This window comes from Grammomys surdaster, unplaced genomic scaffold, assembly GCF_004785775.1.
Source record: "Grammomys surdaster isolate TR1022 unplaced genomic scaffold, NIH_TR_1.0 262, whole genome shotgun sequence".
NCBI lineage: Eukaryota > Metazoa > Chordata > Mammalia > Rodentia > Muridae > Grammomys > Grammomys surdaster.
Window position 1 is genome coordinate 1,142,192 of NW_021604703.1, and position 23,000 is coordinate 1,165,191.

General features: G+C 45.5%; 1 protein-coding gene across 1 annotated transcript in view; it reads left to right on the forward strand.

Annotated features, from left to right (window-relative positions):
* Fat2 (FAT atypical cadherin 2) overlaps window positions 1-23,000 on the forward strand; it is an 85,528-nt gene that overhangs the window by 32,017 nt on the left and 30,511 nt on the right. The window contains exons 3-10 of the mRNA XM_028775944.1: window positions 137-451; window positions 5,447-5,505; window positions 7,364-7,675; window positions 10,972-11,182; window positions 11,835-11,974; window positions 13,225-13,506; window positions 15,001-15,211; window positions 18,456-22,514. Of these exons, the coding sequence (XP_028631777.1) occupies window positions 137-451; window positions 5,447-5,505; window positions 7,364-7,675; window positions 10,972-11,182; window positions 11,835-11,974; window positions 13,225-13,506; window positions 15,001-15,211; window positions 18,456-22,514 (5,589 nt within the window). The remainder of the gene's footprint in view (window positions 1-136; window positions 452-5,446; window positions 5,506-7,363; window positions 7,676-10,971; window positions 11,183-11,834; window positions 11,975-13,224; window positions 13,507-15,000; window positions 15,212-18,455; window positions 22,515-23,000) is intronic.

The following is a 23,000-nucleotide window of genomic DNA, read 5'->3' on the forward strand; positions in this document are numbered from 1 at the left end:
TAGGGGCTGGAGATTCGAGCTCAGGCCCTTGTACAGCAGACACATCACTGAGTCATCTCCCCAGCCCTGGGTAGGGTAGTTTCTAAAGCCTCACTGAGATCTGAGTATATTGAATTTGGTCACTTGCTGTCCCCAGGAATGCTCGAGACTCTGGCACCTCTGGACCGAGAATTCACACCCTACTACTGGTTGACGGTGTTAGCTGTGGACAGAGGCTCCATTCCCCTCTCTGCTGTCACTGAAGTCTACATTGAGGTTACAGACATCAATGACAATATTCCGTCCATGTCTAGACCCGTGTTCTACCCCTCTGTCCAGGAAGATGCCCCTTCAGGTACCTCTGTGCTTCAGCTGGAGGCCTGGGACCCAGACTCCAGCTCTCAAGGGAAGCTGACCTTCAACCTCACCAGTGGGAACCACATGGGACATTTCATCATTCATCCATTTACAGGTGAGGCCTGGAAAGCTGGAGGAACAGGGATATATAGATCTACAAGGCAGTTCTTGGAGTGTTCCTGATGTGGTAACCTGCAGACAGGTTGGAAATTCCAATTCTCAGGCACCTCACTAGACCTGCCAAATCCATATTCTGAGGGCAGACTCCAGAAATGTATGTTTTAATAACACAAGCACAGCATTCTGATAGGTACCAAAGCTAAGACACATTTCACCAACACCTATCTCCATATAAGGACAATTTGTTAAAATCTTTCTTGCCTTGGGGTCCAACACGTGTCCCAGAGGTCAAGCTGCAATTAGCTCAGGCCTTTGACTGCTCTCAAACTGCCGTGGCCAGAACAATCATTGGCCTTTGTTCTACTTCATCTCTGTTGCTGTGGTAAAAACACTTTGATCAGGAGCAACTTAGAGCAGAAAAGGGTTTATTCAATAAATATGTTTTATTGTCTTAGACATCTAGGTCACACTCCATCATTGAGGGAAGTCAGGGTAGGCACTGAAGGCAGGAATCGTGGAGGAACACCCCCTACAGGCTGGCCTTCTGGCTTGCTCATGGGCTTACGCTTACCTAGCTTTTTTATGTAGCTCAGGACCACCTGTCCAGAAAATGGTGTCACACACACTGAGCTGGGCTGGCTTGCATCAATGAACTGTTGAGCCAATTCTCAACAGATGCTCACACAGGCCAATTTGATCCAGGCAATTCCTGAATTGAGGCTTTTCTTTCAAATGACTCTAGTCTGTGTCAAGTCAAAAAGCAAAGCTAACTAGGACAGTCCTTAGTGCAGACAAGTTTTAAATCTGCCCACGAAACAGTAACGATTGTCATTCCACCCCACATCCTATCAGGCCAAGGGTGGTAGAAGGTTCAGAGGAATCCAGGGGTCACCCTGTTGCAGCAGTGAGCCACGAAGAGCCCCCCCAAAGATATCTGACTCAACTCAGAAACTTTAAGCACAAATTTGCCAACTTGTAGTCTACACTGGCAAATTCCACAGAACATTCCAGATCTCTGGATGTTCTTCAGAAATGGCATGCCCTGACCACACTTCTACCACATTATCTGAGGGCCACAGTATACTGGAGGCTGACAGCAACTCACTGAGCAGATCCCACGTACATTCTTTGGTCCCACAGTCCCCGCCTCCACTCCCCGACCCCCCACCCCCGGTTGTCTTAGTCTTAGCCTGCCTCCTCCAATTGTGGCATCTGTCACTCTTGTTCCCACTGGACTCAGAGAGAGGCTCCTGTAAGGAAGGCTGACCTTTCTGTGTGACCCAATCTTTTCTACTACAATGCACTCTTGTTGTAGAAGGACAGACAGACTATAGAGGGGAAAGTGGTGGTACTTGTGGGCTTTCCCAGGAGCCCCAGGGAGAAGTGGGGCAAAGAGTAGATAAGGAATGCAAGTGTCTTTGACACTGAAGACTTTGGTGAGAGCCTTTTCTGTTAACCTTTGACCTCAGGCTATAGACACATCCTCTCCTCTCTGAGTTGAGGGAGCTTTTCTTTTAGAAAACAGGTCCAAGCAGGTTCTCCACTCAGGCTCACCCCACATCCCCAAGGTACCACACTTACACCCCTGTGCTCTACTCCTCTTTTCAGAAGAGTGAGGGGATCAAGCCCTCACCTAAGGCATTAATGCCTCAGCTTCTCCCAATCCCTCTTCTATTTACTGTCAACAGTCCTCTGGCAGCAGGCCTGGCCTGATGCCCTTGCAGGTAGACTCCTCTTGGCTTTCCCGCAGCCAGGCAGAAGAAATTGTGACTAGTGTGAAGTCTTACTTTTAACATGAGAATTGCATCCACTACCAGTCCCCAACCCACCTTCCTCATGGGAGCCACGGTACCATTCCACATCCTCACCACAGAAGCCTGGCAGGTTTCTCTGTGTCCTCCAGGTAAAGTCAGGGTCTCTTGTGTCCCACAAGCTGGCACCTAAATGGGACCCCTGACCTCCCTGACTTTGCAGCATCTCTCTCACCAGACCTTTTTTGGCTCCAGCCACATGGCCGTATCAAGATTAAAACCACAGCTCTCATCTTAAAGGGAATAAGAGATAGTTTATTCTGGAGACATCACATGTGGGAACACATTTAGGTTACCCCGATCAAGTTCCACGTTCAAATGTGGGTATAGTTTCACAGGGTTTTAAGGTTTTACACAACAAAGAAAGTCATAAATCTAGGCAGCTTTAAAACATATTGGCAGGGACACCAGAGAGTCAGAGACATCAAAATGAGGAAGCTTTTTTATAGACCCGAGATGCTATCTGATGACACTCTTGGATTGGCGGAAGCTAGTGTTCTGCTAAGTTAACAGCTCCTAAGATGGTTTTATTTATTATCGTGAGATATTAGTTTAGATACAGAGTGGGCCAGGGAATGACTGCTTCCGAAAGCTAAATTAGCCCAAGATAAAGTGATTAGCCTCTGAATCTATAAAATTTCAGTCTCTCCACAGGACTGAAGTTCCAACTGTTTGGCCTGTCTCTGCAGACACATACTCCTTCCAGGAGATGTTGTTGTTGTTGCTGTTGCTGTTGTTGTTGTTGTTGTTCACATATAGATACTGCTTCTTCAGCAATTTTTGTTCACAGCTGCTTTAAATCATAGAAGCTCTTAACATGGGTTTTGCCACATGCTACAGGAGTCTCTCACTCTCCTTTTACTATGTAGTCCTGACTGGCCTAGAACTTGCAAAGTAGAACAAGCTCACAGAGATCTACCTCCCTAGTTCTGTGATTAAAAGCTTGGCTGGCTACATGTCAGGCTTCCACTTTCTTTTTGTCTCTGTGGCCTCTGGTTTCCCACAGAGCACAGCCAGATAGTTCCTAATATCATAACATACATGCTGGTACTGCTAACATACCACTCGGCTCACCATACTCATCCAAGTAATTATCCACTATTCTACCTCCACTGGCTTTCCACAGGTCCCTAGAAAAAGAAAGTTGACTGCTTTTGCCTGCCAGAGCATCTTCAGTACCTGGCAGTACCACAGAGTATAGTACAAGCTTACTAAACAATTGTTAAACAGATGAATGAATCCTTGATGATCCATGCATGTACCCAGCAAATGCTTAAAGAGGTTGCCCCTGAGAGGCCTTAAAGCCTTGTGCTGTAGAAAGATGTAAAGAGAAATAAGATCTAGTTCTTGGTCTCAGGAAGCCAACTTATCAGGATCGTGAATGTGTGGGGCTAGATACTGTAGGAACAGCCGAGAAGAGTAAAGTATATGCAGGTAGGTAGGTGCTGTGGCTGCTCAGGGGAGGGAAAAAGCTGCTGGGTGTGGCCAAGCTGCAGAGGACTAAGGAGGCAGGGCAGGTGGTAAGCAGCAGTCTAGGAGGGGACAAGGACAGGGAGGGAGACCTGAGAACCTACAAGTGGGCGAAAAATGAGGCTCCCATTGTGGATAGAAGCCATGGTCTGAAGATAGCCCATTTCCATCATTTATAACTGGTGGGGTCTTGGAAAGTCTCTGGGACTCTCTGTTAGTCCATCGAATGTTTCTCTAATTGAATACCTCAGACTGTATAATTGATAAGGAACACAGGATAATTTAGCTTGTGGTTCTGGAGGCTGAGAAGTCAAAGATTACGGTGCTGGCGTCTTATGGGGGCACCTTGCTATTGGATATCTTGATGAAGTACAGAGTGAGTGTATTAGGTCTTCTCTTTCTGTAAAGCTATTGGTACATTCATGGGGACTCTACTCTCACGACTTCATCTAACCCTAATTACCTCCTGAAAGCCCATCTAAAAATCCCATCAGCTATGGATGGACCAGAGTGTGATGTCACATGCCTATAACCTCAGGCAGGAAGATCAGTGTGCAAGGGTGGCCTCAGCTACAGAGTGAATGAGTGAGTACCAGGACAGCTTGGGTTATGTACATAGGAAGATCTTGTCTCAAAAAGCCAAAATAAATGGCCAATCATCTGGGGATAATATTTGCAACACATGAACTTTTGAAGGTAACATCCACACTAAGCACTGGTTTGTACTGAAGTTTTCACGAGTAAAATACAACCATCCAAACTGCTTCCTAGATGGCTACGAGTCCCAGATGAATTAGCATGGAGCGCTATAATTATAGAAAGAACTTAGAAAAAAGCCTGACACATAAGGGGTCAGTAAAATTGGCTCTGTGATGCTGAAGGATGGAGGAGTAAGGACATTTGAATGAGCAACTGGTTGAAGAGAGCCCTAGACTTTGGTGGATCAAGGAGTAAAGGAGCAGGGATCCCTCAGAGGTGACTTAACAGCTGTTGACAACCTATCTGGGGGCAGAGGGAGAGGAAAGAGTGTCCCTGAGGTGGAGTGATGGGAAAACTTAGTTTGAAGGAGAAAAGAGATAATAGTTAAATCAATAGAGTGTCACCTTGGGCTGGGAGAGGTGGGGACTTACACGACACAAGCTCAGTGATTGCTTCTCATCCTCATGTAGGGGGTTACCAGCCCTTTGCAGGATCTCAGCCATATCTCACAGTCATGGGCATTCCTTGGGAATCCAGACACCAATGTCAAAGAGAGACTTGAAGGTAGACAAGGGAGTGGCAACTCAGGAGGTCACAGAGCAGTGGTTTCAGGAGCATGGGCCCCTAAAGGGTCAGGGAGGAGGTGGGGAGAGCAAGTCCAAAGACAGAGACAAAGTAATGCTGTGCATGATGGTTGCAGACCTGGACTCTCAGCACTCAAGAGGCTGGCGTTGGCACCCGGCTGGGCAAGCTGCTGATACTGCATGGGTTGCTGAGTTTTGGGTCCATCACTCATGTCTCGTGGGGAAAGTGGACTTACGCGGAAACTTCAATTAGTCTATTTTCTGTCTGCATCTCCCACATCCTCAGCATCCGTTCCCTTTCTCCAGAGCTCTAAAAATAAAAAATCAGGGCTCTGTTTTGTTGTGTGTAATTCTGAACTTGCTCCAGTGACAAGGCCCTGGGAGCCCCTTGTTCATGTCTCTCCCTCTCTCTCCATCCCTTTCCAGGTCTCCTGTCCACTGCCAAGCAGCTGGACCGAGAGAACAAAGATGAGTATGTCCTAGAGGTGAGTTGTGGGAAAGCTGGGCACTGCTTTGAAAACCCCTGAAGGAAGCTGGACTGTAGGCCGTCAGCTGTACTGTTCCGGTGCTGTGGATGGGGTTGAGGTGGGAGGCTGAGGCAGGACAGGACAACCTATTTCATTCTATTTCTGTGGCTAGTGGTAAAGATCTGTAGGTCTTTGCCAGCTCTTCTACTGAGGAGGAAAGGGAAACTTTATCCAGACAGGGCAGGAATCTGTGTTAACTAGTAATGCCTGAAGGAAGTGCTGGTAGTGTGTGTGTGTGTGTGTGTGTGTGTGTGTGTGTGTGTGCGTGCGCGCGCGCACGCGTGTGGTCTAGTTTCTAGCTCATCCCTCCCAGCTTGGAGAAAGCAAACCACTTAATGGTCCTTTACAAGGTTTGATGCAGGGCCAGAATAAATTTTTTTGTCTTCTAGATCTGTGTTCTTCCTAAGGTGTCTTCCCAAGATCACCCAACTACAAGGATCCCACAGTGCTCTAGAGAGGAGTAAATTAGCAAAGGTCACAAACCTAGTCATTTCTCTCCCAAGCAGCCTGTACCCCACCAGGCATTTCTTCTGGCCTTAAGGGTGCCCATCAGGTAGGATGCATATCCCTTAGCAGATTGGAGGTCATTCTGCTTTTCTATGCTACAGGCTCTGAAATTCTCCTCCCCTTTGAAATACTGGGGGACCACACCTGTGATCCCAGCTGTTCAGGAGGAGAATCACAAGTTCAAAGCCAGTCTTGGCTACAGAGGGAATTCAAGGAAGTCTGTGAACTTAGTGAGAGAATTTGTCCCAAGATGAAAAATAGAGAAAAATGAGGGTGGGGTTCACTGGTAGAGCACAGAGTATGTATACAGCAAGTGTGAGGCCCTGGGCTGACATGCTTAAACCACAAGAAAGGAAGAAAAGAAACAAAGAAAGAAAGAGAGAAAGAGAAAGATAGAAAGAGAGAGAGAGAGAAAGATAGAGAGAAAGAAAGAAAGAGAGAAAGAAAGAGAAAAGAAGGAAGGAAGGAAGGAAGGAAGGAAGGAAGGAAGGAAGGAAGGAAGGAAGGAAGGAGAAAATGGAAGGAAAGGAAAAGCATTTGTCACTAAGAACAAAAATGTCCTCAAGTTCCCAAGTTCAGTAATCTTTAAAGTCTAGGACACTGGTTCTCAACCTGTGGGTTACAACCCCCAACAGGGGTCGCCTAAGACTATTGGAAACACAGACATTTACATCACAATTCATAACAATTGCAAAATTACAGTATGAAGTAGCAATGGCATAATTTTATGGTTGGGGTAACCACGGTGTGAGAAACTGTATGTATTAAAGGACAGCAGCATCAGGAAGGTCGGGAAACCCTGCTCTAGAAGTTCTAAACGGCTGCTTTCATGTGCAGTGTGAGGATCAAGCCCAGAGCCTCATGCATGCTAGGCAAGTGCTGTACCACTGAGCCACACTTCAGCCTCTGAGGTAATGTGAGTGGGAATGACTTGTCTCATACCATTCCCTCAGCACTATGACTGCGTCAGATGACTGGGTCCTGGCAAGCCAGAGTTTATTTTGGGTATAGGGCAGCAGGTCTGACCCAGGTTTCACCCATTCCTGCAATAATGCTTTCTAACCTAAGTGGAGAACACAGCTTCTGGCAATCATAGGAAGAGGCCCAGCATCCTCCATGTGAAGGCCAGGTTTTCATGGCAGTGACTTCTGGTTCTCTGTGGTTCCTTTCTGTTCTTGCTGCTCCAAGGTCAGATTGTGGCAGTAACAGCAACCAGCTCTCACATGGTGTGAGCCATGGTAGGACTGTGGTACTTCTAGACACTGCTTCACAGTGGCAGCACAGGAGCTCACACACCATTTGTCTACAGGTGACTGTGCAGGACAACGGGGACCCTCCACTAAGGTCCACCTCCAGGGTGGTGGTGTGCATCTTGGATGTCAATGACAACCCACCCGTGTTCTCCCACAAGCTCTTTAATGTCCGCCTTTCGGAAAGACTAAGCCCTCTCTCCCCGGAGCCTGTGTATAGGCTGGTGGCTTCAGATCCAGATGAAGGTCTCAATGGCAGCATCACCTATATCATTGAGGAGAGTGATGAGGAGAGCTTCAGAATCGACCCTGTCACAGGAGTTGTATCTTCTAGCAGCACCTTTGCAGCCGGAGAGTACAACATCCTAACGGTGAGTGGTTGAAGGGCTGCCCAGCTAGAGGGCAGAAGCAGCTGGTGATTTTCCTTTCTTTTTCTCTTTTATTTCTTTCTTGTGTGTGTACATGTGTGCATGCATGTGTCTGCCTGTCTATCCATCTGTCTGTGTGTTTTAGCTTATAAGGAGGTAGAGGAGGGAGGCAGGCTCACTCCTGAGAGATACTCACAGCCTGTTGTGCTGGAACATCATTCATCCATTCCTGAGAGCTGCACCTAAAAAGACCATCACTAAACTCCATTTCTTGTGTGTATGCATACAAGTGTGTGTGTATACATGTGTTCTCTTGTGTAGTAGCATTCACTTATGTAGGTATGCATGTACTATTAATCTTTAGGCACCATCTTTTTGTGTGTGTGACACACTCTTTCACTGACCTGGGCCTCAACAGGTAGGCTAGGCTGGCAGTCACTGAGCCTGTGATTCACCTGTGTTTGTCACCCCAGCACTGGGATTACAAATAGTCATCAGTGCACCCAGATGTTTTTAATAGCTCCTAGGGATTCAGTTCCTGTGCTTTAAAGGCAGGCGCTTTACCGACTGAGCCATCTCCTCAGCCCCTTGACTCTGCCTCCTAATAAAAAGTTTATTTATTAGTTTATTCTGTATGTATAGGTGTTTTGCCTACATGTATGTGTGTGTACCATGTGCATGCCTGATGCTATGGAGGCCATAAGAGGTTATTGGATCCCTTAAAACTAGAGTCACAGATGGTTGTGAGCTTTCACGTGGGTGCTGAGACTGGAACCAGGTCCTCTGGAATAGCAGCCAGTGCTCTTAACTGCTGAGTCTTCCCTCCAACCCCCCAGATTCCACCTCTTGAGAAAGACTTCCCAACCTCAGCACTGCTTTATTGGGAACCCAGTTTGCAGTGCATGAAGCTTTGAGGGACATGCTCAAACCATCTCTAGATCATAACAGGGTGAAGCAGGTGAGGAAGGCCTAGGGGTTATCTGTAGAAGAATTGTCCCAGATGGTAAATTTCTGTGAAGACACAAGAGGAGAGAGATCGCATTCTTTGTCTTCCCTTGGAGAACCAGGAAGCCTCCACTTTTACCCAGGGAGGCAGAACTGTGGACTGTAGGCTTCTCTTTCTGAGGACAATAAAGGCCCCTGAAATCCCCTGTTCTGACAAATAACAATTTAGCAAAATTAACCATGGTCTCAGAATCAAGATAGACCTGTTGGATATTTTTTTAAAGATTTATTAACTTTGTTTTTAATTATAATTTTTATACAGGGTCTTACTATGTAGGTTTGGCTAGCCAGGAAGTCACTAAGTAGACTAAGCTGGCTGGGAATTACAGAGATTCACCTATCTCTTGGCTCCTAAGTGCTGGGATTAAAGGCATGCTTCCCTGTTCACAGTCTATTTTTCTTTTCCAAAAAGTATGTGTACATGTGTGGAAGTGTACACACTTGTGGAGGCTTGAAGCAGCTGATGTCTCCAGAGCTGGAGTTCCAGACTGTTGTGAACTATCTGACATAGATGCTGAGAACTGAACTCAGGTCTTCTGAAAGAATAGCAGGTGCTTTTAACTGCTGATCCATCTCTCTATCACCCAGGACCTGGGTTTTCACCCATATGGCATCTGTTAGGCAAGTGTTCTACCACTGAGCCACATCCCCAAGCCCTAAAATTCATTTAAAAACCCTGACCCATTTCAGGTGAAAATGGCCTGTCTGATATATCACACCCTCGGGGCTGTGGCCAGTCACCACTGCCTTTGCAGAGTAACTCCTCATTCTGAACCTGTCTTGGTGCATTTCCGGCACCCTGGATTTTATTTTGTGCGTCAAGCTGCACATCTAACCCAGAAGTTTCCAGCCATTCCTACACAAGCATCCAGTCACCTTGAGAAGCTTGAGGAGAGCGGAGGCAAAGGCTTCTGAGGATCATGAGCAGAAATAAAGGAATTATCTCTGAGAAATAGACCATGGACAGCAGCTTCTGTCTGGAGACACTGACCTGGACTTCCTTTCTTCAGACAAGCCATTGTCTGAAGTCTTTTGAATCTCTGTGATCTGAGGCTAAGATGCCAGTGTGTCAAAAGGCAGATCATGAGTTCTCATACCACACCACTAAACTAAAGCCCAGCCTTGTTGCTGATGGGTCACGTGACTCAGGGTATGCACTCAGGGGATAAACCTGGAGTCCCCGTTTCTGCCGACAAAGGGGAAATAAATTGCTGTAGTATGTCTCCCAGGGCTACAGTGAGGATTAGTCTGCACACAGTGCTCTCAGGGTGACGACAGATCATACCAGAGCTCAGTGAATCTGACTCGTTATGTTTGTGTTTGTTGACAGTGATACACTACCTCTGAGTATAAAACCCAACTTAGGAATTACTATGCAGTAAGATATAGTGGCTTTCTTTGGGAGTCCTTCTCATCACTGTGATCACATCCCTGACAGGAGCAGCTTATGGGAGGAAAGATTTATTTGAGCTCACATTTCTAGAGGGTCCTGTCTATGACTACTTGGCCATGCCCATTTGGGTAAACATTATGGCAGTAGTATCATGTGGTAGAAAAAAAGCATTCACTTTATGGCTGACCAGGGAGCTGAGAAAAAAAGATTCAGGTGGGGACTAAGGCATGACTGACCCATTAATTAAGTCTGCACCCTTGCAATCTAATCTATCCTTGAAATGCTATCACAGATACGCCCAAGGGCCTGGTTTACTAAACTCCTAGAAATTCCCCAATGGAATTGCATTAGTTACTTCTATCTCTGTGATAAAATACCACGACCAAAAGCAACTTTAGGAAGAAAGGGTTCATTTTAGTTTATGGTTCCAGAGGGATAGAGTTCATAATGGCAGAAAGCCAGTAGAAGCAGGAAGCAGAGAAATCACATGCCATCCACACACAGGAAGCAAAGGGAGACAGAACAGGAAGTAGGACAAAATGATAAAGCCCATCCTCAGTGACATACTTTCTCCAGCAAGGCTGCATCTCCTAAAGGTTCCACAACCTCCTCAAATGGTGCTGTCTACCAAGGACCAAGTGTTCAAGTATCTGAACCAAAAGCAGTTGTTTCTCATTCAAACCACCACACCAGTCAAGTTGGCAACCAATATTAACTGTCCCAGTTTATTGTTGTTCTGTTTTTCCACCTAACAAGAGATTCTAGAATGTAGGCTACAAGTGTTTGCCTAATAACCAACAGAGCTCCTGTCTGATCATCATTTTTCAAGTGTGTGTCCAGTGGGTGAGTGAGTAGAAGGCCACTTCCACGATGACTCACTGGGATTTTGGTATTTTCTCAGATCAAGGCAACAGACAGTGGGCAGCCAGCACTCTCCGCCAGTGTCCGGCTACACATCGAATGGATTCCCCAGCCTCGGCCATCCTCCATCCCACTGTCCTTTGATGAGTCCCACTATAGCTTTACAGTCATGGAGACAGACCCTGTGAACCACATGGTGGGAGTCATCAGTGTAGAGGGACGACCTGGCCTCTTCTGGTTTCACATCTCAGGTGAGGACCAAGAAGAACAAATTCCCCTATTTTTATATCCCCACCTGATGCAATACCCTATCCCTCTTAAGGACATGCTCCATCATAGCCCCTCACTTTCTTCTTCTGATCATCTCTTCCCTGGTTTTCTGGGACATTGGGACAAGAAACACATCTGCCAGACCTCAACTTGACCAAGAAGTACCCAGGAATTCTCCCAAGGACTCAGCTCCTATTTTTCCACATCCTCCCAAAAGAGTACTACCGTCTGAGGACCAGGCATTCAAATAATGAGCCTGTGGGCAGGCACACTACATGTTCAAGTCATATAAATCCCAGAAGTAGAATACATTCTACAGCAGCTTTTGTTTTTCCCACAGGACTCTTTGGCCCTCACAGACCTATGTTTCTCTAGATTGTTTGGTAATTGGGCAAATAGTATAACATCTTTTTGGTCTCCCAAGGAAATATACTCCAGTCTGTCACCAGAAAGCTACCATTCCGGAACAGTCTTAGACCCTCTGGTTTAGCTCTTTGTTGGTCACCCATAGACATGTCAGCCAAAGTCAGCCAAGGTTGCCACTTACCAAGTGTTCTAGGTCTGTGGCCAAATTCAGGTTGGCCTATAGCTGCCTAAGTCACTGACATCATACCTGCTCTTACCCTCCTCCAGATGGGGATAAGGACATGGACTTTGACATTGAGAAGACCACAGGGAGCATCGTGATAGCCAGACCTCTTGACACAAGGAGAAAGTCAAGCTATAACTTGACTGTGGAGGTGACAGATGGGTTCCACACCATTGCCACCCAGGTGAGAGGACTTAGTTAAGAGCCCCTGACTTGGGAGGAGATCAGAGGAGAACTTGGAGTAAGGCTATCAAAGGCTTTCTATTGATGTGAGATTCCTTAAAGAATACTGAGGTTGGAATCTAAGTTCTGGGTACCAGTCTCCCCCTTCCTGTTCTACATCTCCGTACAGTGATAGAATTTATGCAAACAGTTTTAATTAAAGATAGTCTTCCCAAAAAGCTTCAGTGGGGATGAGGAATGACGTGTCATGGGGCTCTCAACTTCTGCTCTGACTGTTGTAAAGTAAAGCCGGTTCAGATACTGGGATTTTACACATTTTGCTTGAAGAAATAGCCCAATGAAATTGTTCTGTTTTTTGAGACAGGGTCTCTGGCTATTGCTGTGATAAGATACTCTGACAAAAGCAACTTAAGAAAGAAAGGGTTGATTTGGCTCGAAGTCCCAGGTTATAGTTCTTCAGGGCAGGGAATTCAGGCTGCAGGAACTTGAAGCAGCTGTTCACATTATATCCAAGTCAAGAGTAAAAAGCAATGGATTAACACATGCATGCTAGAGTTTGCTTGCTTTCCCTACTATTGTATAGTTCAGGATCCCTTACCTAGGGCATGGTGCAGCATTGGATGGGTCTTTCTATCTTAATTAATACAATCAAGAAAATCTCTCACAGATATGTCTACAGGACAACTAATCTAGACAACAACCTCAGGAGTTCCTTTCCAGCCGATTCTCATTTGTATCAAGTTGACAACACTAACCACCTCAGGGACTTACTCTGTAGACCAGGTTGGCCTAGAACTCACCATGTAGCCCAAGACTACATAGTGATTCTGCATATAGACTCCCATATACTGGAGTAATAGGTGAGCAACACCATGTCCAACACACACACACACACACACACACACATACACAATCAATGGCAAGCTGGACATAATGGTATGTGCCTTTAATCCAGGCATTCAAGAAACAGAGGCAGGTGGATCTCTGAATTTGAGGCTAGCTGGTCTACAGAGCAAATTCTATGACAGCCAGGGCTGCATAGAAACCCTGTCTCAAAAAAAAAATCTACTGGGAAATCTGGTATCTGAATACTTGTTAGTTTGAAATACCTCAGTAGCTATTTACTGTCTAGAAAGGCAGCTGCGTTCCAGACACTGCCAGCGTGGATGGGACCATGCAGTTCCAGCAAATACCATTCCTGTCCCATTGTAGGTCACAATTTGCCTCTTTGCTTCTTGTCCCCCTGCCCAGGTCCACATCTTTATGATTGCCAACATCAACCACCACCGGCCTCAGTTCCTGCAGGATCACTATGAAGTCAAGGTCCCCCAGGACACACTGCCTGGGGTTGAACTCCTCCGAGTCCAGGCCACAGATCAAGACCATGGCAAGGGTCTTATCTATACCATCCACAGCAGCCAGGACCCTGGAAGTGCCAACCTCTTCCAGCTGGATCCAAGCAGTGGAGTGTTGGTGACAGTGGGGACACTGGACATGCACCCCAGGCCTTCTCAGCACATTCTGACAATTATGGTAAGTAAACACAGGAACAGAAAAGGACTGGAATCTTAGTTACTTTCTCATTGCTGTATTGAAACACCATGACAAAAGCAACTTCATAGAGAAAATTCCAGAAGACTTCAGTCCATTATGGCGGAGAAGACATGGCAGCAGAATCAGGAGGTTGGCTGCTCATAGTCATCCACACTCAGGAAACAGAGTGAACAGGAAGTGAGGGCAATATGTAAAGCCTCAAGTCCCACTCTCAATGACCCACCTTCTCCAATAAGCCTTCACCTCTTAAAGCTCCCATAAACTTCCCAATCTAGTGTTCAAACACGTGTGCCTACGGGGTCATTTCACATTTAAATCACAGTGGGCTTGCATGTAGATAGAGTGGACATGCTGATTCCCGAGGAGGCAGGTATGTAGACAGTCACAACGTAAACCCTGGGGCAGAGGTGTAATATTTCATGTCTGGCCAGAGGCACCTCCTCAAAGGGATACCTGGAGTGAAGATACAGGTAGAGTAGTTGGCTTCTAGGTTTCTCTGGACTCACCCCAAATATCTACAACAGATCTTTGTCCACTTTGTGGTTTTAGGGTTGCCCTGTAGATTCATGTATTGTCAGACTTGGGAGGGACCCAGAGACCCTCCAGCCCAAGGCAAGGACAAGAGTCAAGTAAGCAAGCCTGTGGGATCTAACATTTGAGGAGGACTTTCTATCTGGGCCCTGTGCTTCTGTGACTCTGAGAGTGAGAGTCACCCTGAACTTTACAACCTACATTCCCTAACTATCCCCCCTCTGGCCATGCACATTCCTCTTTTCTATACCTGAGGCCCTCAGAAGAAGAAAAAAATTGCTAACTACCATGCAGTTATTTATGAGAAAGCTGGAGTCAGGATTTGACCATCTGTTTTAGAGTCAGAATTTTTTATTTTTAGATTTATTTATTTTATTTATATGAGTACACTGTAATTGTCTTTAGACACACCAGAAGAGAGCATTGGATCCCATTACATATGCTTGTGAGCCACCATGTGATTGCTGGGAATTGAACTCAGGACCTCAGAAAGAACAGTCAGTGCTCTTAACCACTGAGCTATCTCTCCAGCCCACTGGAGTCAGGATTCTCACATGCTCACTTATCATCCTTGGGCAATATTAGTGTACACTGAAGGATTTGAGGCATCCCACCACCAAGGCAGCCCTTTGACTTCATTTAGTTCAGTCTTTCCCAAATCTATATAGAACACTTGAACGGGTTAATACCTTAAAGAACTCAGTCTGAGGCCTGCTAGATTCTTCTTGTTATGCCTTTCTCCTAAAGTGGAGTATCTATAGGAACAGCTAGGCCAAACGATTGATAATGAAGCATTTATATAAAAAGCATAGATTGAAGAAAGACTTAAAGGAGTCCACAGAAATTCAGTAGCCTGTTCATTAGCATTCTGTCTTTTTCATCTGACTCTGACCCTACCTCCTTCAATTCTGTTTGCTGCATACTCTTCTGAACCCTGTTTAGGTACGAGACCAAGAGATGCCCATCAAGAGGAACTTCGTGTGGGTTACCATTCATGTGGAGGATGGAAATCTCCACTCACCTCACTTCACTCAACCTCGTTATGAGGCAAATGTTCCTGACACCACCGCCCCTGGTACAGAGCTACTGCAGGTCCGAGCTGTGGATGCTGATCGGGGAGCCAACGCTGAAGTCCACTATTCCTTCCTAAAAGGTGAGGACCTGGCTGTGTGCTTTAAGGATTAGACAAGAGCTAGGAGGAAGATCAGCAGTTGACTCTACAGATTATTCAAGTACCAGCTCTCTAAGCAGTGACAGATGAGCATTCTAGAACATTCTATGTGGCAATGTTATTCAAAAAAAAATGGTAATACCCCTAGCAAAGGTGCTCTTGAGCTTTGGGGAATTTATGGATAATATGATACAAGCCACCATGAGCATGTGGAGAGTGTGCACAGAGCCTGTAAATGTGTTAGGATGTAATAACGTCATGTACATATGTGGGAAGGGATATTTAAGTACTTCATCATTCATGACATTGCTTAAGGAGTAACTTTTATTTTTTGCTCAAGCCACATATTGACTTGGCATTTGTTACATGATTTTCTTCCTCTAAAAGCTGGAAGTATTATCTTTTCTGTAAGGCTGTAAGAAAATGTATATATGTCACAAATTATAAAATGTGCAAATGCCAGCGATTTCACTGTCATTGAGAAATATCAGTTATTAGTTAATGTGAAGCTGATGTGATGGCTCCAAAGTTAAAACTTTTTTTTTTTAAAGATTTATTTATTTTACTTATGAGTACACTGTAGCTGTCTTCAGACACACCAGAAGAGGGCATCAAATCTCAATACGGATGGTTGTGAGCCACCATGTGGTTGCTGGGATTTGAACTCAGGACCTCTGGAAGAGCAGTCAGTGCTCTTAACCACTGAGCCATCTCTCCAGCCCCCAAAGTTAAAACTTTACACTGTTCTTTCAGAGAATCCAAGTTTGGTTCTACCTGTGTTGGTTGAGCTTTCACCTGTAATTCCAGCTTGGAGAGGGGGGAATCTGACGCCCTCTTCTGGCCACAGCAAGGGCTGTATTCACATGGCACACACACACACACACACACACACACACAAATAAAAATAATAAATCTTTTTTTAAAAAATCCATGTGATATGACAAATTAATAACATCCAGTATCCCACAAATTACTAGTGATCATTTACAAGATAAAATACATAATTAATGACACATCAGTCATTAATTTTTATGATGATGATATTTCACAGAAGTAGACACTATGGCAGGAGAACCACGGTCACAGCTTACTCACTGCCTTCTCAGAGCACAATGCTGGCTGAAGGCATTTGCAAAGCTAAGAGATTTTTATACTCCCTTTTTGGGAGAAATGGTAACCCACACAACAGAGACCACCGTAGAGATGAATATAAATTACGACACATTCATTGTTGATTTCCCGATTTATGGACTAGAATCACATAGTTCATCTCATCTTACCTTACTGGCAACCATCCTGATCGAGATGATACTCCCATTTTACAGATAAAGATGAGTCTTAATGGGCTGTTGCAATGCCTCGGAGGTTAAGGGTACTTGTCTCCAAAGCAGAAGACTTGAGTTCACTCCCTGGGACACACATAGTAGAGGGACAGAACTGACTACCACAAGTCGTCCTTGACCACCACTGCATATAAGTGTGCCTCCCCATGCACATGCAAAATAAATAAGTGTAATAAAAAATTTAAATACCACTTTTAAATATTCTATGGATTATAAGAACCACTCAAGCTCATTTTTAAAAACACAGGAGCTATGGGGATATATGAAGCCTGCAAGGTACAGCCCTAAATGCCAAGCCCCAGAGACAACTGCCAATGTACTGCCTGTCTGTCTTTTCTGAGCATCTTTTGGTAGTGCTGAGATTATAGTGAGTCTATAATTCTGTGTGTTGACACTTCTCTCTCAGCAGTATACCACGAGAAATAACTAGAATTATATTTAGATAGTTAGCTGAGGTACTGTTTCATTTCTTTTTTGAGACAGGGTCTCATGCTGTCCTGGCTGGTCTTAAACTCACTATGTAGCCAAGGATGATCTCGAATTCCTTGCCTTCCTGCCTTCATCTCCCAAGTCCTAGGATTACAAGCAAGCGCCACCATACTTGGCTAAGTTAGCTACATTTAATGGATATACCTGAGACAGCTGTTTCCTCATGAAGCCCATGTCCACCTGTCATCTGTGAAAAGGCTCCAAAGAGTGGAGGAGTTAGCTGGGAGGCTTTATGGTGAAGCTCAGCCATTTGTCTAGCCATGTAAAACATGCAAAATATAAAGAAAGGACGCTGCCTTCCTGCCTCCATGGGGCCTATGCTTCCGGTGGTGACCAAACCAAATCTCCTGTCACTCGAGTTTTCTCACAGGAAGAGAGCACATCTCTCTGGTTCTCATTCAGACTTCATGATTAAATTCTGTTGCAAGCCTCAGCTGGGTTTGAGAGTCTCTAGCCCTTACCCAACACTTGCTTTTTTATTTTAAACCAAAGAAAGAAGATAGGTTCTAGGCCACATACTTTAGTAAGGAATATCTTTCATAGAGAGTTTAATATAATTTTTTCATAGTCTTGCTTTTATAATAACTCCTGATTTATAGCCCCCCCCAAATTTCATTTTTTTTTTTAAAGATCAGTATGAAGTTGCCTTCTAAAAGTGCATGTTAAATCTGGAGTGAATCTACTTAAAGGAATGTATTCATGAGATGTTACTATAAAATAATTGACCAGTGGCTGAATATTAAAAAGAAATTATCAAGAGGATGTGAAACTGGCAGGAGATTAGGGGATAGGGTGTGGTGTGAAACACTGGTACAGAAGCCTGTGGCTCTGGGTACTCTGTACATTTCCTCCACACTGTGAGACACTTCCCAAGGGGAGTCTATAGAGAGCAGAGAGAGGCTTTTAAAGTCCCTCTTAGCGTTGGCAGCCTGACTCCACGTTTGCAGACCCATCTTATAGGTATGTAAGCGGAGCTATCAAAAGCAAGTCAAGAAATGCCTCTGAATGCTCTACTGTATAACAGAAGTTCTTCCTACCAAAGGTGCCAGTGAACTTCAGGGTGAAACATGCTTTCCTTGAAAAGTGTAAGTCTCATTTCTTGGCTTCAAAGGGTTATTATGGATAATGGCTTTGGTTGGTTTGTAGTTCAAGTTGTATCCCAAAGATTTTTCTAATGCTTGACACTTCTATTTAGACAGCAACTATGGAAGGTGACATTCAGAACTATGTAGCGTGCATTTGCTCTACACATGATATACTAAAGCCAGGGTGACTGTGATACAGATTGTATCCTGTCCCTGTTTGGTGTCATGACCTCTTGACTGACCTAAGAAGCCTGGCTGGTGTCTCTTGAGGGTGTGGCCAACTTCAGTTTGTCCTATTATCTATTTCAGGGAACAGTGAAGGTTTCTTTAACATTGACACCCTCCTGGGCATCATCACAGTATCCCAGAGACTTGATCATGTCCATCTCAATAGGCACGCATTAACCGTGAAGGCAGAAGACCAAGGCTCCCCACGGCGACATGACCTGGCTATGGTGGTCATTCATGTCCACCCCTCCGACAGCAGTGCTCCTATTTTTTCAAAAGATGAGTATTTTATAGAGATTCCAGAATCAGTCCCCATTGGTTCCCCAATCCTCCTCCTCTCTGCTACCAGCTCCTCTGAAGTCACCTATGAGTTAAGAGAGGGAAACAAGAACAGTGTATTCTCCATGAACTCCTATTCTGGCCTCATCTCCACTCAGAAACGCTTAGACCATGAGAAAGTCTCATCATACCAACTGAAAATCCGAGGCAGCAACATGGCTGGCATGTTCACGGAGGTGGTGGCGCTTGTCTACATCATCGATGAGAATGATAACGCTCCTGCATTCCTAAAGCCAACTTTCGTGGGGCACATCAGCGAGGCAGCTCCTCTGCACAGCCTGATCCTGGATGAAGACAACAGCCCCTTAGTGATCCGTGCCTCAGACAGTGATCAGGAAGCTAATTCCTTGTTGGTCTATAAAATCTTGGAACCAGAGGCCTTAAAGTTTTTCAGAATTGACCCCAGCACGGGAACCCTATCTACCACATCTGAGCTGGATTATGAGAGCACACCCTTGTTCCAGTTCAACATCTATGTCCATGACCAAGGGACACCCGTCTTATTTGCACCCAGATCCACCAAGGTCATCATCCATGTTCGAGACGTGAATGACTCTCCTCCCAGGTTCTCAGAGCAGATATATGAAGTGGAGGTGGTGGAACCCATCCACACTGGCATGGAGCTCCTCACAGTGCAGGCCGAGGATAGTGACTCAAAAGTGACTTATGGCATCAAAACTACCAACACCGATGAAGCTATTACTATTCATCCCACCACAGGCCAAATATCTGTGGTTAATCCTGCTGCTCTGAGGCTTTTTCAGAAGTTCATTATTAGGGCTTCTGATGGTCTGTATCAAGATTCTGCAGTGGTAAAAATATCTTTGACCCAAGTCCTTGATAAAAGCTTACAGTTTGATCAGGATATCTACAGGGCAAGAGTGACAGAGAATACACTACACAGAAAGGCATTGGTAGTTCTTGGTGTCCATGGAAACCATTTGAATGACACCCTTTCCTACTTCCTCTTGAATGGCACAGACTTATTTCACGTGGTCAAGTCATCAGGTGTGCTGCAAACCAGAGGAGTGACATTTGACCGAGAGCAGCAGGACACTCACACAGTGGCAGTGGAAGTGAGGGATAACCGGGTCCCTCAGCGAGTGGCTCAGGCTCTTGTCAGGGTCTCTGTTGAAGATGTCAATGACAACATCCCTGAGTTTCAGCATCTACCCTATTATACAGTCATCCAAGATGGCACTGAACCCGGGGATGTCCTCTTTCAGGTATCTGCCACTGATAAGGATTTGGGAGCCAATGGGACTGTCACATATGGGTTCGCAGAAGATTATGCCTATTTCCGGATTGATCCCTATGTTGGTGACATATCACTCAAGAAGCCCTTTGATTATCAAGCTTTGAATAAGTATCACCTCAGAGTCATTGCTCGGGATGCAGGTACTCCGCCCCTCCAAACTGAGGAGGAGGTACATGTTACTGTCAGAAATAAATCCAACCCATTGTTTCAGAGTCCATACTACAAAGTGAAAGTCCCTGAAAATATCACACTCTATACCCCAATTCTCCACACACAGGCCCGGAGTCCAGAGGGCCTGAGGCTCATCTATAACATTGTAGAGGAAGAGCCTTTGATGTTGTTTACCACCGACTTTAAAACTGGCGTCCTTACGGTGACAGGACCTCTGGACTATGAGTCTAAAAACAAACATGTGTTCACAGTGAGAGCCACAGACACGGCTCTGGGGTCCTTTTCTGAAGCCACAGTGGAAGTCTTAGTTGAGGACATCAATGATAATCCTCCCACTTTTTCCCAGCTGGTATATACTACTTCAGTTTCTGAGGGCTCACCTGCCCAGACTCCTGTAATCCAACTGTTGGCTTCTGACCAAGACTCAGGACAAAACCAAGACGTCTCCTATCAGATAGTAGAGGATGGCTCAGATGTTTCTAAGTTCTTCCGGATCAATGGGAGCACAGGGGAGATGTTCACCATTCAAGAGCTAGACTATGAAGCTCACCAACACTTTCGTGTGAAGGTCAGGGCCATGGATAGAGGAGACCCCCCGCTCACTGGTGAAACACTTGTGGTTGTCAATGTGTCAGACATCAATGACAACCCCCCAGAGTTCAGAGAACCTCAGTATGAAGCCAATGTCAGTGAGCTAGCAACCTGTGGCCACCTAGTTCTAAAAGTTCAAGCTCTTGACCCCGATATTGGGGACACCTCCCGCCTGGAGTATCTGATTCTTTCTGGCAACCAGGACCGACATTTCTCCATCAATAGCACGTCAGGAATCATTTCTATGTTCAACCTTTGCAAAAAGCAGCTGGACTCATCTTACAACTTGAGAGTAGGTGCTTCTGATGGGGTCTTCCAAGCAACGGTGCCAGTATATATCAACACTACCAATGCCAACAAGTACAGCCCAGAGTTCCAGCAAAATGTCTATGAAGCCGAATTAGCTGAGAATGCAAAAGTGGGGACAAAGGTGATTGAGTTGCTAGCCATAGACAAAGACAGTGGTCCCTATGGTACAGTGGACTACACCATCATCAATAAACTAGCTGGGGAAAGGTTCTTTATAAATCCCAGTGGTCAGATTACCACCCTGCAGAAACTAGACCGGGAAAATTCAACAGAAAGGGTGATTGCTATTAAGGTCATGGCAAGGGATGGAGGAGGAAAAGTGGCCTTCTGCACTGTGAAGATCATCCTCACGGATGAAAATGACAATGCCCCACAATTCAAAGCATCCGGGTACACTGTGTCCATCCCATCCAATGTCAGCAGAGACTCCCCCATCATCCAGGTACTAGCTTATGATGCAGATGAAGGTCGGAATGCAGATGTTACCTATTCAGTAGACTCGACCGAGGACCTTGCGGAAGAGATCATTGAAGTCAACCCAACCACCGGTGTGGTCAAGGTGAAGGAGAGCCTGGTGGGACTGGAAAACAGGGCTGTTGACTTCAACATCAAAGCCCAGGATGGTGGTCCTCCTCACTGGGACTCTCTGGTACCAGTACGACTGCAAGTGGTTCCTAATGAAATCCCTTTGCCCAAGTTTTCTGAACCTCTGTATACATTCTCTGCATCTGAAGACCTTCCAGAAGGTTCCGAAATTGGGTCTGTGAAAGCAGTAGCTGCTCAAGATCCAATCATCTACAGTCTGGTTCAGGGTAACACTCCAGAGAGCAACAGTGATGATGTCTTCTCCTTGGACCAAGACACAGGAGTCCTAAAGGTGAGAAAAGCCATGGACCATGAGTCCACTAAATGGTACCAGATTGATCTGATGGCACATTGCCCTCATGAGGATACTGACTTGGTATCATTGGTCTCTGTCAACATTCAAGTAGAAGATGTCAATGACAATAGGCCTGTATTTGAGGCTGATCCATATAAGGCTTTCCTCACTGAGAATATGCCGGGAGGTACTACAGTCATTCAGGTGACTGCCAATGACCAGGACACTGGAAGTGATGGACAGGTGAGCTACAGGCTGTCAGTGGAGCCTGGTAGCAAGATCCATGAACTCTTTGCTGTTGACAGTGAGAGCGGCTGGATCACCACACTCCAAGAACTCGACTGTGAGACTCAGCAGACTTACCGTTTCTATGTGGTGGCCTTTGACCATGGACAGATTATCCAGCTATCTTCTCAGGCCCTGGTTGAGGTATCCATCACAGATGAGAATGACAACCCCCCTCGGTTTGCTTCCGAAGACTATAGAGGCTCAGTGGTGGAGAACAATGAACCTGGTGAACTTGTGGCTACTCTGAAGACTTTGGATGCTGACATCTCTGAGCAGAATAGGCAGGTCACCTGCTATATCACAGGTAAAGATGCTTATCTTGGATTAGAGGCATTGGGAGACATTGAGAAAGATTAGCAGGAGGTTCTCTGAGATGAAAGTGACACGTTTAGTCACTTGTTCCCGTAGGATCTCAGGGTTCCATTCAGACACTTGGCATGTCTGTTCTCACTCACTTTATAGGGATACTGAGAAAAACCTAACTGGGGGAAATTCCTGAAGTCACCTATAAATTAGGATGTACTTTGCAAAGGGGTAATCATAATTCCTTTAGGTGAGGAGATGCAATCAAAGGAGCATGCTCTATACCTGCTTGTCTTGGTCACTATTCCATTGCTGTGCAGAGACACAATGATTCAGGCAACTCCTATAAAAGAAAACATTTAAATGGGGGCTTACTTACAGTTTCTGAGGGTTAGTCCATGATCGTTATGGTGTAAAGCAGACAGCACAGCACTGGAGCAGTAACCGAGAGATTTACATTCTGATCTGCAGGTAGCAGACAGAGAGA